The following is an 18,000-nucleotide window of genomic DNA, read 5'->3' as shown; positions in this document are numbered from 1 at the left end:
AGAATGACTGCGTCATTCATCCGACTTGACATCCATGTAACAGCCCAGTTTCAGATCCCCCACCAAGTGCCTCCTAGAACTCACTACTCTCAACTGCCCCCCCAACATTCACTCTACCTTCAATTCATCAAGACCTGCAGGTATCTGGAGGGATTAATTTCAATTCACATATACTCTCCTTCCTGTTAAAACCCATCCCACACAGAGGCAAGATCCCAAAACTTTGAGAAATTCTCTTTGAAATGATCTAGATTTTTTTTAAAGAAAAAATGAGTCTGTAAGTTGACATTTAATGGAATGCCCCCGTGACTTCAAGGTGAGATGTTTCCGCAGCCTTAGATTTCAGAGAATAGAGGCATGGAAAGGCCATATGGTTCAATCTTGTACCCAACCAGATATTCACAGCAGTAAATATAATGTAGGGATCACAGCTGAGGGCCTGCCCAGCTGTCAAGAGCTGTGGACAAGTCAAGCCGGTGAGCCACGTCACAGGCACCAGTGACGGATGATGCTAATAATAATAATAATAATAATAATAATAATAATAATAATAATAATAATTCTATGCCACTCATCTCCCCTCTGGGCCTCGGAGCGCCTCCTACCTTCACAGTTCCTTCTCATTATAGCTGATGGGCACAATTGTCTCATCAAGTCTCTCACCATCATCTGACAGGCATCCCTCTTGCAGGCCACTATAAGGCTTGCATGCAAAGCAGCACTTTGTGACATCAGCTGGCAAAGAGGGGCCAGGCGGCTGGGTTGCCAGGCAGCTGAATTAATAAAAATAAAATGGGGGGCGGTTGTCAAAGTGTGCTGGGATGAGGCCACCGTGGGTCAGGCCAGAGGGTGCTGTTGGGGTGTTGTGCCTCCCCTTGTTCTGCATCTTGCTCCCCCGCTCCTTCCTTTAGCTGCTTGATGGAATCATAGCAGGGTAGATTTGAGAGGGATCCCAAGGGTCATCTAGTCCAACCCCAGACAATGCCAGGATCCTGCCCAATGCCAGCCCTGGCTGGGCTCCAAACTCTGACCATCTTCTCCTTACCAGCCAGATGCAGAGACCCCTTGCAATTCCTCCTAGGGTGGAGTAAGGGGAGAGAGAACCAAATAAGCCCAAATCCTACCATTTATTAATTTCTATTGTTTAATGGGATGTCCCCCCAAAATCTATAACAACATTGTGGGTAATAGGGTAATTGAGGTAATGATATCAGAATTCCGAAGGGAATGTCAAGCAGGGAGGGAGGGGGGAAGAGAGAGAGTGGAATTCTGGGGGAGAGAGACGATTGGAGGAGGCTTGGAAAGGGAGTTTGAATGTTGGTGGGGAGGCAGTTGAAAGTCAGTTGAGAGCGGTGGGTTCTGGAGGGGGGAGGTCAGCTGGGCTGGGCAGCTCTTCAGCTTAGGATCAGTATGAGAGTCGTTTGACGGTGGCCAAAAAGGAACAGAGACGCAGAGAGGGACTTTGAGTCTCCTGTGGAGGCCGGGGAATGTGGCAGTCCCATGCCCAGCGAAGAGGGGCTCTGCCAGCTGCCCAGAAAGAGAATAACCTCAATTTTGGATGGCCACAGAGCCAGGCTTGGCTTGTTTTCCTAATGCCCAGATACCTCACACCACCCTCTGAAAACACCTGGGAAGCAGCTTAACAGACCTGGGCTATGCCTGATTATCATCTTCCCAAGCAAGTTAGAAATGTAATGCTGGTGGTCAACGAAAGAAGTTTAAAGACTCTCTCAAGGCAGATCTAAAAGAAATGTTGTGTAAACAATGGGGAAATACTAGCCTGCCAATGCTCCAATTGGAGAACAGCCTTTACCAACGGTGTCATGGACTTTGAAGACACTCAAACTCAGGGCAAAAGGGAGAAACAAGCTAAGAGGAAGGCAGGCTTGGCAAACCCTCACCGTGATCAACTCCCACCAGAAACCTATGTCCCCACTGTGGAAGGAAGTGTGGATCCAGAATTGGCCTCCACAGTCCATTATGGACTCACTCTTAAGACCATGTTCATGGAAGACAATCTTACTCGGCTACGAGTGATCGCCAAAGACGAAGATGATAGATTTGGGTTCTACAGCCAATTTCATGGCCTTCATGGAAAATCCTCCTGGGAAGATGCCTTACATGGGAAGATGCTCTCCCTCCCCCCAGTTGGTCCATCACTTCCACCATTGTGCTCCCCAAATGCAGGCACCCACCCAGCAGGTGGAGGCGCACCTTGGGGAGTGGGATAGTGTCATGGGGCAGGAATCTGCTTCACCTGCTGAACAGCAGCCTGAAGGGGTAAAAGGGGGAGTGACTTCACCTGCAGCTTCAAGGACTCCAAGGAGAAAGCGCTGGTGAAAACCAGCTGGCTCCAGCCTTCTTAAGCAGAGCTCCCAGTAGCAGCCAGAGAAGGCAGAGAAGGAAAGAAAACAGCTTGCTTTTTTTCCTTTTTAACACTATTTATTATGAAATATTATTTGATCATTGGCATATCGAAAGCAACCAATTGCTCTAATTTCTTTGTTTAGTTTTAACATGTGCCAGTCATGCCGCTCTCCGCTTTCAGGGAAGGGCACATTCAGACAGCAACCAGGACATCCGAGAAAACATGCAAGGCACTGAGTAGCATAGATTCCTCCAGCGACATGGAAGGACTTTACAATCCAGAAAAGCAAGACCGAAATGTCACGGAAGACTGCGTTTGGCTCTTGTCTATCAGCTTGGTAAGTGGCGACGAAGACCATTCTCTGGAAGCGTGGCCCTATGAAAATATTAATCTGAATTTTCAGCATTAAGCCTTAGTCCAGAAGTCACATTGAGACCTGCTTCCTCACATCAAAGTTCAAATGTTGAGAGAAGTGCTTAATCAAGGAGCTGGTGCATGTGATCGCTCTTTCCTGTTCATATATTTTGGGAGTCAATCCAGAAATGCAAGACTGGAATGCCACAGATGACGGAGTTTGGCTCTTGTCCGTCAGCTTGGGAAGTGGCGATGGAGACCATTCTCTGGAAGCGTGGCCCTGTGGAGGAATCCACTTCCGGACAAGACGATCTCTTTTCTCCTCTCATGCAGGAAGGTTCTTCCATTCTCTGTTGACACTCAACTTGTAGGTTGTTCTCCCAGCCCCATGCAAATCCTTCCTTCCTCTTACCTGTTCTTTTTATAAGGGCGGTTTGGGCAACAGCCACAGGGGACAGTGTTCCTACGACTCCCCAAACATGTTTCAAAAGGACCCCTCCCTTCCTTCTGCCCCAGTACCTGAGGGTCCACACGTCTCTCCAGGGATTTGGCCAGAACAAAGTACACCCACTGGCGAGGGTGTCTGGCCAGCTGACCCAGGGAAGGAGGGGGACAGAACAAGCACCCCTGCCATGCTGCCCATGCCCACGTCACCACTGGCTGCCAACCATCACTGCTCCTGCCTGGACACATAATGGCCAGACCCCTGGCTTGGAAGGAGGGGGCGAGGGGCTGGGGAGAGACAGGCCTGCTCCCCCCCCCCACCAGCACTCAATTGGCATTTCCCCCTACCTGAACTCTGAGCCTTTCCACACTTTGCCTCCCTATGGGGGTCTTTGTCCTTCCCTCTGTCCCAGTACCTCTGGGGTGAGAGGCCTTTGTCTGGGCTCCAGTCCCTCCCAGGATGCAGCGGCTCCCAGGCTGAACCTTCTCCTCACTGCAAAACAAACAGAGACATCAGCAGGCGCCTGGTTCCCAGCCACGCTAGTCCCAGTCTGGGGCAGGAGGGTGGGGACCTGGGAAGGGGCATTTCCTCCTACCTGATCTTATCAGCTGTCCCAACCTGACCTGCTCTGTACGGGCGTCTGGGCTCCGTCCCGACTGGCCTGGCACAGAGGCAGCAGCCCAAGTCTCCCCCGGCTCCGGAATAACTCTGGAGGTGTTCTTGATGGGGGGAAACCTTGGCTGCTACTTCTGCGCCAAGTAGGGCCGGGAAGGAGCCATGCCTGCACGGAGAACGGATGGAGGGTGAGGCAGGCGAAGATCAGGGGCCGGGAACCGCCGTGATGGTCTCTTGTTAATAATCCTGGCGCTGGAGCCTCATCCCTGGAGGTGTGGCCCTGGGGAGGAAGCAGGACATCATATGAGAATGGGCCTCAGATGGGCCAAAAACAATGGAAGGACCCCTTTGTTCCCTCTGCCCCAGTACCTGAGGGTCGTCACATCTCTCCAGGGATTTGTCCAGAACAAAGTATATGTTGGGGAAAGGCTCCCTCCCTGCAAAGAAAACGGAGACATCAGCAGGCTCCTAGCTCCCAGCCACGCTAGCCCAGTCTGGGGCAGGAGGGGGGAACCTGGGAAGGGGGCATTTCCTCCTACCTGATCTTATTAGCTGCCCCAACCTGTACTCCTCCATACGGGCGTCTGGGCTCCATCCCGGCCGGCTTGGCACAGAGGCAGCAGCCCAAGTCTCCCCCGGCTCCGGAATAACTCTGGAGGTGTTCTTGATGGGGCGAAACCTTGGCTGCTACTTCTGCGCCAAGTAGGGCCGGGAAGGAGCCATGCCCGCACAGGGAACGGATGGAGGGTGAGGCAGGCGAGGATCAGGGGCCGGGAACCGCCATGATGCTCTGTTGTTCTTCGTCCCGGGAGCAGGTGCTGGAGCCTCATCCCTGGAGGCGTGGTCCTGTGGAGGAAGCAGGAAGCATCTGATGAGAAGGGGCTGGGGCGGCTGAAAAACTACTGCCCCATTTTTGATGACCCCCCAAAAGAAGTTCCACAAGGACCCCTTCCTGCTGTCCCAGTCCCTGATGTTCACCACGTCCCTCCAGGGATTTCGCCAGCACGAAGTAGACGTTGGGGAAAGGCTCCCTCCCTGCAGAGAAACCGGAGGAATCAGCAAGCGCCTGGATCCCAGATGATAGCACCAGTCTGGCGCATGAGGGAGGGGGGACACGGGAAGGAAGCATTCCTAAAATATGGGGCACTCAGTAGGCATTTCCACTTACCTGAAGTGGGAGCCTTTTCCCCCTTGTTCTGGCGGGCCTCTCGGCTGAGGAAGAAATAAGCTGTTATTCTGATTGCTTGGAGGAGTTCCAGATAGATATATAGATGATAATATTTATTATTATCATCTATATATTTAGACATATTTATGGACATATTTTTGAGCCCATTTTGTGCCCCACCCCTCACCTGTTGGGGGCCCACCTCACCACCCCCTAGCTACGGCCCTGCCTGTACCACCCTACGATTTGGCCCACCCCTCCCTCTTGTTCTTCTGCATAGTTTAAGCCCCCTCTGCAGCGTGGTGCCCAGCGTGAGCGCCCCAGTCATGCCATCCTAAAACTGCCCCAGCGCAGCCTTGACAGAGGATCCCACTCCTTGTCCTGGCCAGGTGGACCACAGAGAAACCCTCTGGATAAAACTATAGGGATCTCTAAATCAGACCTTCCTCCTCCAGCTAGCAAGAGCACTGGGAATCACTTCGCCTGCCACACAAGGTCACAACATACCTCAATATTGCCCCCCCCCTCCGTCTGCCTTCCCAGCTCCCTCCCTTCCTCACTCTTCCACATCTCTCCTTCTCCTGTTTGGCACAGAGCAGCCCGGCAGCCCCCCATGGGCAGGCAAGGCAGTGGAGGCAGGGCCTTCCTGCGGTAGAGACATAGGGCCCCCGGGCGGAGCAGCCCCCCAACTTCTGTAGGGACAGCAGGGGTGCTGGCAAGGGTGTCTGGCCAGCTGACCCAGGGAGGGAGGGGGACAGAACAAGCACCCCTGGCAGACTGCCCATGCCCACGTCACCAATGGCTGCCAACGAACGCTGCTCCTGCCTGGGCACATAATGACCAGACCCCTGGCTTGGAAGGAGGGGGCGAGGGGCTGGGGAGAGACAGGCCTGCTCCTCCCCCCCACCAGCACTCAATTGGCATTTCCCCCTACCTGAACTCTGAGCCTTTCCACACTTTGCGTCCATACGGGGGTCTTTGTCCTTCCCCCTGTCCCAGTACCTCTGGGGTGAGAGGCCTTTGTCTGGGCTCCAGTCCGTCCCATGATGCAGCGGCTCCCAGGCTGAACCTTCTCCTCGCTGCAAAGGAAACAGAGACATCAGCAGGCACCTGGCTCCCAGGCACGATAGTCCAGTCTGGGGCAGGGGGGGGGACACCTGGGAATGGGGCATTTCCTCCTACCTGATCTTATCAGCTGCCCCAACCTGACCTCCTCCGTACAGGCATCTGGGCTCCGTCCCGGCCGGCTTGGCACAGAGGCAGCAGCCCAAGTCTCCCCCGGCTCCAGAATAACTCTGGAGGTGTTCTTGATGGGGCGAAACCTTGGCTGCTACTTCTGCGCCAAGTAGGACCAGGAAGGAGCCATGCCCGAACGGGGAACGGATGGAGGGTGAGGCAGGCGAGGATCAGGGGCCGGGAACCGCCATGATGCTCTGTTGTTCTTCGTCCCGGGAGCAAGAGCTGGAGCCTCATCCCTGGAGGCGTGGTCCTGTGGAGGAAGCAGGAAGCATCTGATGAGAAGGGGCTGGGGCGGCTGAAAAACTACTGCCCCATTTTTGATGACCCCCCAAAAGAAGTTCCACAAGGACCCCTTCCTGCTGTCCCAGTCCCTGATGTTCACCACGTCCCTCCAGGGATTTCGCCAGCACGAAGTAGACGTTGGGGAAAGGCTCCCTCCCTGCAAAGGAAATGGAGTAATCAGCCAGCGCCTAGACCCCAGATGATAGCACCTGTCTGGCGCATGGGGGGGGGGAACGACACAGGAAGGAAGCATTCGTAAAATATGGGGCACTCAGTTGGCATTTCCACTTACCTGAAGTGGGAGCCTTTTCCCCCTCGTTCTGGCGGGCCTCTCGCCTGAGGAAGAAACAAGCTGTTATTCTGATTGCTTGGAGGAGTTCCAGATAAATATATAGATGACAATATTTATTATTATCATCTATATATTTAGACATATTTATGGAATATTTTTGAGCCCATTTTGTGCCCCACCCCTCACCTGCGCCCCCTAGCTACGGCCCTGCCTGTACCACCCTACAATTTGGCACTACTCCCGCATTGTTTTAGCCCCCTCTGCAGCATGGTGCCCTCTGGAGCGCCCCAGTAATGCCATCCTAAAACTGCCCTAGCGCAGCCTTGGCAGAGGATCCCACTCTTTGTTCTGGCCAGGTGGACCACAGAGAAACCCTCTCCATAAAACTATAGGGATCTCTAAATCAGGCCTTCCTCCTCCAGCTGGCAAGATCACTGGGAAACACTTCCCCTGCCACACAAGGTCACAACATAAATCCGGATTTTGGTGGGTTTCCCTGCACCGCTGGGCTGCTGCTGGGCTGGTTGTGGTTTCCCCAAACCACGTCCCTGTGAAGGAAGAAGGATGTTGTACTCTCTAGGGGACAGGGGTCCCGTGGGCCATCCCCAGTGATTTCCTTCTGGGGCACATCACCCTCAATATTTTCTCCCCCCCCCCCCCCAGTCTGCCTTCCCAGCTCCCTCCCTCCCTTCCTCACTCTTCCTTCTTTCCTTCTCCTGTTTGGCACAGAGCAGCCCGGCAGCCCCCCATGGGCAGGCAAGCCAGTGGAGGCAGGGCCCTCCTGCGTGGAGACATAGGGCCCCCTTCTGTAGGGACAGCCTGAGCGCTGGCGAGGGTTTCTGGCCAGCTGACCCAGGGAAGGAGGGGGACAAAACAAGCCCCCCCTGCCAGGCTGCCCATGCCCACGTCACCACTGGCTGCCAACAATCGCTGCTCCTGCCTGGGCACATAATGGCCAGACCCCTGGCTTGGAAGGAGGGGGTGAGGGGCTGGGGAGAGACAGGCCTGCTCCCCCCCCCTCCAGCACTCAATTGGCATTTCCCCCTACCTGAACTCTGAGCCTTTCCACACTTTGCGTCCGTACAGGGGTCTTTGTCCTTCCCTCTGTCCCAGTACCTCAGGGGCGAGAGGCTGTCATCTGGGCTCCAGTCCCTCCCAGAATGTGGCGGTTCCACGGCTGAACTTCTCCCTCACTGCAAAGCAAACGGAGCAAACGGAGACATAAGCAGGCGCCTGGCTCCCAGCCACGCTAGTCCCAGTCTGGGACGGGGGGGGGGGGACCTGGGAAGGGGCATTTCCTCCTACCTGATCTTATTAGCTGCCCCAACCTGAACTCCTCCGTACGGACGTCTGGGCTCCGTCCCGACCGGCCTGGCACAGAGGCAGCAGCCAAAGTCTCCCCCGGCTCCGGAATAACTCGGGAGGTGTTCTTGATGGAGGCGAAACAATGGCTGCTGCTTCTGCGCCAAGTAGGGCCAGGAAGGAGCCATGCCCACATGGAGAACGGACGGAGGGGGAGGCAGGCAAGGGTCAGGGGCCGGGAACCGCCGTGATGGTCTCTTGTTAATAATCCTGGCGCTGGAGCCTCGTCCATGGAGGTGTGGCCCTGGGGAGGAAGCAGGACATCATATGAGAATGGGCCTCAGATGGGCCAAAAACAATGGCAGGACCCCTTTGTTCCCTCTGCCCCAGTACCTGAGGGTCGTCAAATCTCTCCAGGGATTTGACCAGAACAAAGTATATGTTGGGGAAAGGCTCCCTCCCTGCAAAGAAAATGGAGACATCAGCAGGCTCCAAGTTCCCAACCATGCTAGCACAGTCTGAAGGGTGGGGGATCCGGGAAGGGGGTATTTCCTCCTACCTGATCTTATAAGCTGCCCCACCCTGAACTCCTCCTTTCGGGTGTCTGGGCTCCGTCCCGACCGGCCTAGAACAGAAGCAGCTGCCAAATTCTCCCCCGGCTCCGGAATAAGTGCTTTTGATGGGTGGAAACCTTGGCTGCTGCTTCTGCGCCAAACAGGGCCGGGAAGGAGCCATGCCCACATGGAGAAGGGGCAGTGGGGAAGAGGTGCGAGGGACGTCAGCCGGGAACTGCCGGGATGTTGTTCGGTTCTTCATCCCGGGTGCAGGATCTGGAGCCTCATCCCTGGAGGCCTGGCCCTGTGGAGGAAGCAGGATACAGTATGGGCTCTCATGTGAATGGGCTCTCACTGTCTGCAGATTCCCCAATTATTGCATCGCCACACCATGCTGCTGGGCAAACTCGCAGAACATGAAATTGCTGGTGGCTCCTGAGGTTTTAATGCTGGCAGTTGTACTCTGCGTCCATCTGGGAACTGTAGCGTCACACGCGAGCTGAGACCAGGAATAGCCAGTGGTAGTGGAGGCCCTGTGTTGTCACAGAGGATACATATGGGAAATGCCAGGGAACCCAGAAGTCTAAATTGACAGATCCTGACTTCTGTCTTTCAGCAGGACTCAGGGACCACCCTGGACCCTCGGCCTTTCGCTGTTGCCTCCTTGCCTCAAATTAAAGAGTTTAAGGAACCTCTTTTCAAAGGGTCACATGCAGTGATGGTGCAGAGAAATAATGCAAAATAAATCTCACTACGTTTCTGCCCCGTGTAAGCTAAAGCCTGCTAGAGACCTTTCCCTTGAAATGATAGACTGTGTACCCACCATACCTTTGGGGCTCATCCCCACTTCCCCTTGGGTCGTGTGCCCAGCAAGCTCAAGTGTGTTAACAGATTTGCCCTTTGCTAGACGGGCCAGCCTGGTTTGCCAAAGTCAGCCCAGGAATTCCTTGTCCGGCACAGTTGTGCAGCCTGTACTTTCATAGATATCCCAATTTATCAAAAATCTACCTTTTGTATATTTCTGTGGTTTGCGGGGAGGGGGGGGTGTCTCCAGCAAATGTATAACACTTTTTTGCCTGCACAGTTTTTAATGCCACTATTGATGTGAACTGATGCATGATTTATAAAGTAAATAAAGCTTATTTTTAAAGTTCCCATGTTGATGCCTGATTCTTTCTTAAGTGGGGAAAAGGGAGGGGAGGCAGCTAGCTTCATGGCTGGACTTGCTCAAAACAAGGTTTTGCAGCCTGATCCCTATCCATTTAAGTTTCCTGTCAAGGATGGAATTTTAAAATTCTGTTTTTTAAGGACAACCCTACTTCAGGTATACAGAATCCACACTTTGAATTGTTCTAGCAAACGTACTGGGAGCCACCGTAGATCCTTTAGGACCGGTGTTCTGTGGTCCTGCCAGCTGCTCCCAGTCTAGCTGTTGCTACATCTGCTGGCTCCTCTCAGATATGCCTGAGCCAATCTGATGGGAATCCCTTCCTGAGCTTGAGCAGGACCAAACCCCATCTCCCAGGCGTCCCCCTTGAAGGCAAGGCACAATCCTGGGACCCTCAACACCCAACGGTTTTCCATTTCCAAGGCACGGGGTCCCTCCCCAAGTCAAAAACCTGGCATCTGAGCTCCTCCTACCTTCCTGGTTCCTCCTCATGACTGAGTTCCTAGGACTCCACGGATCTCTGCTAATGGGAGCTGTTCCCAGAGCCCCTAACAAACTACAGTTCCCAGGATCATCGGGGGGGGGGGGGGGACATCTGCTTTTTAGAACAGGGATGAGGAACCTGCAGCTTCCTCACACCCATTTCCTTGGATCCCAGAATGGGATGATGAAGTGCTTGTTCTATCAGGATGATTGCAGGGAGCAGCAGTGCTTTTCTTCAGCCAGAATTCTCCTCAACTCCATTCAAGCATCTTAAAAAGATAAATATTTATTTATTTATTTTGCCCAACTTCCGCCTGCTTTTACCCTTCTGGCCGGGAAAGGAATCTCACCCCCTGGCAACACAGCTAAGATGGCTTGCTGCCTTGTGCCCAGGGAAGGGCTGCAGCGGACACCTCGTGTGTAAAGAGAGGGATGCTGATTGGGAAGCAGTGCAAGAAGAAGCAGGCAGCTTCTGGGATGCTGATTCCTGGACATCTTGTAGCTGTGTGGATGCAGGAATGGGTGGGCAAAGAAATGAAGCTGCCATTCGGGGATATCTTTATCAGCACCACCTGCAAAGTCACAGCGTGGTGAATAAGACTTGGGAATACCCAGGAATGTTTCTCTGAGTGAACTGGAGGGGAAGCAGAGTAACAGGGTGGGGTGCAGTGGGGAGGGAAAGTGGGCATGGTGGAAAAGCTCAAAAGTGATGCAGGACTGCAGGAGGTGTAATGCAGACTTAAGATGAGAATCGTTTTAGGGAATTCAATGTGTATTATAATGTAATGTAATGTAATGTAATGTAATGTAATGTAATGTAATGTAATGTAATGTAATGTAATATAATATAATAAAATATAATAATATAATATAATAATATAATATAATAATATAATTAATATAATATAATATAATATAATATAATATAATATAATATAATATAATATAATATAATATAATATAATATAATATAATATAATATAATATAATATAATATAATATAAAACAAAAGAACCAATTGGGGCAACATCTAGGGGGAAAGGGTGGTCTCCAATCCTAATCTGGAGGCTGTCTTCTACTTTGAGGTAGATGGAGCAATCCAGGGTCTAAATCCCCTTCCTGTGTTTCTGTTTGGGGGGGGCTGTGGCTCAGTGGCAGAGCATCTTCTGGGCACCCAGAAGGGCCTTGACTCAACTCCCTGCTTGGCTTCAGGTATGGGGATGAGAAGGCCCAGCTTGCAGGTTCGATTCCCATCTGGCACAGCTGCATCTTCCCGCAATGCAGGGGGTTAGACTAGATGACCCTCAAGGTCCCTTCCTGCTCTGTGATTCTTTGCGTCTAAGGATGCAAGAAGCATTGGCACTCCTGCTGTGCTAACCCAACACAGGCACACAGAGAGACAGATTGAAGCTCGGCCATGAAGTGTTCAGTCGCCAGAGGTGAATATGCAGGAAAGCGCCTGGCCCTTTGCCTGGCAGAAGACCTCACCCACTGGGCTGCATAGACAGCTGCCTCAGGAGCCAGATCCCGGGTCCCGGGGGCTCCAGACTGTCTTCCTCTGGCCTGGCTGGCAGCAGCCCACCTGGGGATCAGAGTTTCCCCAAGCCTCACCTGGAGATGCTGAGGACTGACCCTGTGGCCTTCCACGTGCGCTGAGCTATGGCCTAAAAAGGCCCCTGGGTGGGTCCATCCTTGGTATATCTAGGCCAGGCTGGGAGCAACTGCTACCTGCCCCCCTTTGGACAACCATGGCCAGGCAGTTGACAGCTGGGATGAGCAACCCAAGGCCCACCATCTGATTCCATGCATCCCAGAGATGGCACAGAGAGAGGCAGAGACTGTCTCTTGTGGGGAGGGGACTCTGCAACACGGCTCACTTTGCCTTGACCCACGATCAGCTGCAGCTCTAAATATACCATATTTTCTCCTGGGGATTAGAAATTTGTCTTTTTAATTTTTTATTTAAGAAATGCAATATTAGACCAAGGCAGACTGTTTCAAAATCCTAATGTGCCTGCTAGGTGGTGGTGCTTCAAAAACATCCCAAAGTGCTTTACCCGAAGCTCCAAATTTACCATATTTTCCCATTGGGACTACAAATTTGTTTTTTCACATCTTTCCTTCCTCTTTTCTCAAGGGAGGCTTGGGCAGCAGCTGTTTCCCCAAAATTCTTTTAAGTCAGATTCCTCCTCTTGAAACAAAAACAAAAACCACCTTGCGGTTTTATCCTACTGCATTTGTAGTATTGCCATAATGTCCAGGGTGTGAATGGACTCAGGGGGAAGCCTCATAACAACTACACACACACACACACACACACACACACACACCCCTCTCTGATCTGACAAGCTCTATTGTGAAGGGGGCGGTTCCTACGTTTTGGGGGAACTGCAGCCATTGGGGAGAGGCATGCCTTAGGCCACCACCTCATAGGGAACATAACAACTATGGTCCTCCTTTAAAAAGTGGCTCCTTGGTGGAGCATCTCCTTTGGAGACAGAAGGGCCAGATTCCATCCGCATAAGGCTGGGAGATGCTGGGCCTGAAATCCTGCAGAGCCCTGCCGGCGTAGACCATACACCGAACAAGGCGTGGACCCACGGTCAGGATAATAAGGCAGTTTCCCCTACCAGCCCCTTTGTCTGCATCTCTTGCCTCTGGTGTGGGTGAACGAGGCACCTCCCGGTGGGCTGGATTTGGTTCTGGCGCCTCCATCCACCGACCCAGAAGATAAAAAGCTTTTTTACCCCCTTACAAGGAAGTATAGGAGGCCTAGAGGGGCCAGTAGTGCACATTTGATTGACCAGTCATGTTGCTCCTCTTTTTCTTGTTGGCCAAGACCCAACTGTGACCTTGCTAATGGCACTGCGCCGTCTTTTAAGATTTGCTGGACTTTGAAAATCCAAAAGAGGTGTCCCACCTGCACATTGGCTTTGTACATACCGAGCGAAATGAGACAGGCGACTGAAGGCCTCGCTTTTTTCTCTTCTGCGCTCCCCTCCCCCCAGAACAACCTTTTTTGTACATTTTTAAAAATATGGTTCCAGCAATATCACTCTGTATGTTTGCAAAGCTGTATGGTGTCTTAACGTGCTTTATTAAATTATGTTACAGTATTCATATATTGTTATTGGTGAAAACATTTGTATCAGTGAGACAGTTTGTAAATGGTAATCAGCGCTACAACTTTGTCCTTCAGCTCCGGGGTCTGGGATTGTTGTGCTCTGCAAGTTCTCTCTCCCCCATCACCACCCCTCAAAATCCCAAGCTCCACGAAAAGGGCCCAAACGGCGTCATCCCAATGGAAAACTGAAGCCTCTTGTCAGTTTAAAGACAGTGGGGTGATGGATGTTGTTCTGGACTTGGTGGCGGAGGATGAAATATCTATGGCAGCAACTAGATAAAGGGATTTCTCTGATTATCATTCTACTTGCATATGGCACCATGATCGCATTATCTTCCTCCCTAATAGTTTTGACACCATTGCTGCTGCTTTTGGTACCGCAGAACTCAAACTGTCTTTACATGTTTTCAGTGAGGCCGAAACTAGAAGTGACATTGAATACGTCTTTGCATTTAACAGGTGCCATTTTTGCAAAACCACAAATAGCAGCTGGGTGGGTGGGTGAGTGAGAGCAGCTTAACCCTTTGATGAGAGGGAAGCTCCCTTGGGCACCGCTGGTGGCTTTCCAATCCCAATGTCAATAGTAGTTTCAAGGGAGGAATTTCCCTTGTGACTGAAACAGGGGAGAGGTCCTTCCAATCTGCTGTGATCCTGGTAACAATCAGCCCTCTCCTCCTTGCATTTTAAAAAGCTACTTGTTGCATTCAACGTCATATCTAGTTTGTTCCTGGCAGGGCTCTCTGAGCACTCCCCACACCAAATAATCTCCCAGTTTCTTTCAAGTGCAGCCCTACCAGTGACTGTGCAAAAACTTTTAAGGCCATTTTAAAACTGCCAAGAAAAGATGCTTGGGGATCAAACTGAGCCCATCTGCATAATTCCTCCTTTTGCAGAACATTCTGATTCTGTTCAGATGCATTGTAAGTTTGTTCCGTCTGGGCATTCCAAGGATGTGAAAGCCCCACCCACAAGCCCCCAAAATCTTATTCAGCAACCTGTCTAGTGTCTGAGACTTTATCAGGCGTTATCTACAGAGTTTCAAGTTTTCAAAGACCATGAGGACCAGAAATTTGCCATTTAATTTTTTTTAATTAAAAAAAGGTAAGTGTCAGAGCTGCTCCCAGATCCTAGCTCACAGAGGATCACGCTAGCCAGCGTTCACTTTATAAAAGTCTTTATTGAGTTACAGTTTCCATTTCCAAGCTGCCGCGTGCAGCTCTACGTCTTATAAGCTAGACCGGCGAAGCTCCGTCTGAGTCTCCGCCCCTTGTACACCAACTTAATACCCTAGCCTTACTCTACCTTTTCCGCCTGACCGTTCTTCTCTGGGTCCCTCTGCCCCCCGTGGTCTCTTCCTTCCTGGACTCTTCTGACGCTGACCCCCCGGACCCTCCTGTCTCCTTGCGTCGGGCTTTAGGACCTGGCTCCCTTTCCGGGCTGCTTACTGCGCCGCCTTCCTGTGCATTTGAACTTGGCGCGCGTGCCCAACCTTCACTTTCGGCTTGACCGTTTCTTCGCTCTCCGATGGAGGTGTGGCCACTCCTGACTCATGCCCTCCCCCCTGCTGCGAGCTGCCAGAGCTCGATACCTGGCGCCCTTCCTCTCCACTGCGCTCTGTTGGTGACGCTGGCCCCGATTTCCAACTGCTGCCCTCTGAACCCTCTCTGGACCCTTCTTCCTGGGGTGTCCCCCTAAGCTCCCCCCTTGCTCTGGCCACTGGCGCTCCTTTCTGTGAATCTTCTGATTCACTGGACAGACTCGGAGATCTCGGGTCGTCGTCGTCACTCATCTTTTCTTCGGACTCCTCCCCCTCGCTCTCTGTTTCCTCCCTTGCCCTCGCCTCTGCTCCTGAACCCCTGACATCCATCCCCCCCTCGAAGCCCCCCCTTCCCCCCTCCCCTCCTTCCGGTGCGGGAGCTGGGTGCTGCAGTGTCATGGGGACGAATGCCGGATACAGTTCGCTCCCCTTGGCGGGCCTCCAACTGAAGACTTCCGGTTCTTCCTCCCTGCGCTCGTCGACAACGGTCACCTCCGCTTCCATCTCTGTGCCTCCGTGCTCGAACCCAAAATCCTCCCCGTACATGTCCACGTCCGTCTCCGCCTCAGTCGTTCCCGGGTCCGTCGTTCGACCTGGAACCTCCAGCCACTTCCTGCACCACTGTTCCTCTGGTCTATCGTCCCACCAATACGAGGGTTCTGAGGCAGATCCTGAGGGTGACCCCTCCGGGGAACGTGTGTCCCGTGTCGGTTCCTCGTCCGAGTCGAACCCCTGGAACGTGCTGCCTGAAAGCGTCGGTGTGAAAAGCCAATCGTCGAAAAAGTCTGCTGGCATGGGCCTGTGTGGGGAAAGGGCATGAAACTCGTCTTTGAGCAGAGGTTCCTCCAAAGCATAGCTCGGCACCCAGCTGTTGGCCCAGGCCGGGGTGCCCTCCTTGGCGAGGAGGTATTCTACTCCCTCTTCTCCCCATCTAGAGTCCAAAATCTCTGTGACCTCGTTGATTGGCTCCTCTTGTGGCACTCCCCCTTGCTCGGTTCCCTCTCGGATCGGACTCGGCGCCGTTCCTGGTTCCTGAAATCTGTGAGGTGTCTTGTAGGGAGTGAGCACCGATCTGTGGAACACCGGATGCATCCTGGAGCCCTCCGGAAGCGTCAGCCTGAAGGCCACCGGGTTGACCTGCTCTTCAACTTGGTAGGGCCCCAGTTGTTTATGCCCTAGTTTCTTCTTTGCTAACGACCTGGCCGGCACTGCGTGGGCTGCCAACCAGACCCAGTCTCCCACCTGGATCTCTTCGCCAACCCTCCTGTGTTTGTCCGCTTGTACCTTGTATGCGTGCTTAGCCAGCTCCAGGTGCCTCCGAAGCTGATCGTGGACCTCCTGCAACTCCGACGCAAACGCGGCTGCAGTCTGCGGCTCCCCCTCCCCCATTCTCTCCAGTCCCGGGAAGGTTCTGGGGTGCCTTCCGTTGTTGGCGAAGAATGGCGTCACCCCCGTGGACACGTGCTTCGTGTTGTTGTAGGCGAATTCGGCGAGAGGCAGGTAATCCACCCACGTCGCAGGCTGTTGATTCGCATAACATCTCAGGTACTGCTGCATGATGGCGTTGACCCGCTCCGCTTGTCCGTTGGTCTGCGGGTGTCTAGCCGAAGCCAGGTTGATCTTGACGTTCAGGAAGCCCATCAGCTTCTGCCAGAAGTTCGAGATGAACTGCCGCCCCCGGTCGGACAGTATAGACCGCGGCAGACCGTGAACCTTGAACCCGTGATCTATGAACAGTTTGGCGGTTTGTTCCGCCGTGGCCACCTTCGCACACGGAATGAAATGTGCCATCTTGGAGAACAAGTCCACCACCACTAGCACTGCCGTCTTGCCCCTCGAGCTGGGCAGATCCGTGACAAAGTCCAGGGCCACTCTCTCCCATGGTTCGAACGGGGTTTGCAGCGGTTCCAGCAGTCCCGCCAACGGTCTGTGTACTGGTTTGGCCCTCTGGCAGGTGTCGCACCTCGCCACGTAGTCCGTGACTTCCCCTCTCATTCTGGGCCACCAGAAGTCTCTGGCGACTAATTCCATCGTCTTCTCCGTGCCAAAGCGCCCGGCAGTGGGCGCGTCGTGCAACTGCTGCAGTATCTTGGCGCGAAGGTCATCTCCTGGCACGTAGATGGCCCCTTTACGGATGAGTAATCCATCGTGAATCTGGAACTCGCCGGTCGCCGCCGTGCCCTTGTGCACCTCTGCCATTTTTGCTCGCACGAAGGAGTCGTCCTGCAACGCACGCCGTACCGCCTCCAGGTCAACCGTCGCCGAAGCGCACGCCCACGCTGTCGGTGCGAAGATGTGCATGGCCGCCGCTGGCGTCGCCTCCTCGAGGTATTGCGGTTTACGAGATAGGGCGTCCGCCATGACGTTGGTGTCCCCCGGGACATACTCTATACGGAAGTCGAAGTCCGCAAAGAACTCTGCCCAACGTATCTGCCTCTGGTTCAGGAACCGCGCCGTGCGCCAGTGCTCCAGATTCTTGTGGTCCGTGCAGACCTGCACTGTGTGCTTGGCTCCGATCAGGAAGTGCCTCCACGCCTTGAATGCTGCATGAATGGCCAACAACTCCCTGTCCCAGATGGTGTAGTTCTGTTCCGACTTGGTGAGCTTCCTGGAGTAGAACGCTCCCGGTCTCCAAGCCCCCTGCGGGTCTTGCTGCAACAGAACTGCTCCCACGGCTCTGTCCGAAGCGTCCGTCTCCACCCTCATCGGTCTGCTGGGGTTGACGTGTAGTAGCTGCTCCTCCGATGCGAAGAGACGCTTGAGTGCCTGAAAGGACTGCTCCGCCTGCTCCGTCCAGATGAACTTCTTCTTCTTGGAGCTGAGCGTGTCTGTGATGGCCGCCGTCGGCATCGCAAACCCTTTGATAAACTTGCGATAGAAGTTCGCAAAGCCGACAAACCGCTGGACCTCCTTCCGGTTGCGCGGGCTTTTCCAATCCAACACCGCGCGAACCTTGGCGCTGTCCATGGCGAGCCCCTTGTCTGACAACCTGTAGCCCAGGAAGTCCACCTCCGACACGTCGAACTGGCACTTTTCCAGCTTGGCGTAGAGCCTATGCTGCTGCAGTCT

General features: G+C 53.3%; 1 protein-coding gene and 1 long non-coding RNA gene across 7 annotated transcripts in view; both read right to left on the bottom strand.

Annotated features, from left to right (window-relative positions):
- LOC310692387 (uncharacterized protein) overlaps nucleotides 1–18,000 on the bottom strand; it is a 45,553-nt gene that overhangs the window by 20,724 nt on the left and 6,829 nt on the right. For 5 of the 6 annotated variants that reach the window (XR_014518751.1, XR_014518752.1, XR_014518753.1 and 2 more), the window contains 4 exons: nucleotides 8,459–8,526; nucleotides 8,069–8,369; nucleotides 5,885–6,029; nucleotides 4,152–4,219 (listed from right to left, as the gene is read on the bottom strand). Coding sequence is in view for 3 of the 6 variants with exons in the window: in XM_083473324.1 (XP_083329450.1) it covers nucleotides 4,162–4,219; nucleotides 5,885–6,029; nucleotides 8,069–8,369; nucleotides 8,459–8,526 (572 nt within the window). In the remaining 3 variants the exon portion in view is untranslated. Of the gene's footprint in view, nucleotides 1–3,582; nucleotides 3,660–4,151; nucleotides 4,220–5,884; nucleotides 6,030–8,068; nucleotides 8,370–8,458; nucleotides 8,527–18,000 lie in introns of those variants that run through there. The other variant, XM_083473323.1, reaches the window with a different exon arrangement.
- On the bottom strand, nucleotides 7,179–7,978 carry LOC310692447. Its single transcript, XR_014518822.1, has 2 exons — nucleotides 7,812–7,978; nucleotides 7,179–7,311 (listed from the first exon to the last, which is right to left on the bottom strand). It is a non-coding gene; the product is annotated as an uncharacterized lncRNA (long non-coding RNA).

The sequence above is a fragment of the Podarcis liolepis genome, assembly GCF_965112155.1.
Source record: "Podarcis liolepis genome assembly, chromosome: 13".
NCBI classification, from domain to species: domain Eukaryota; kingdom Metazoa; phylum Chordata; class Lepidosauria; order Squamata; family Lacertidae; genus Podarcis; species Podarcis liolepis.
Note: the sequence above shows the minus strand (reverse complement) of the source record. Positions and strands in the feature narration are given on the sequence as shown.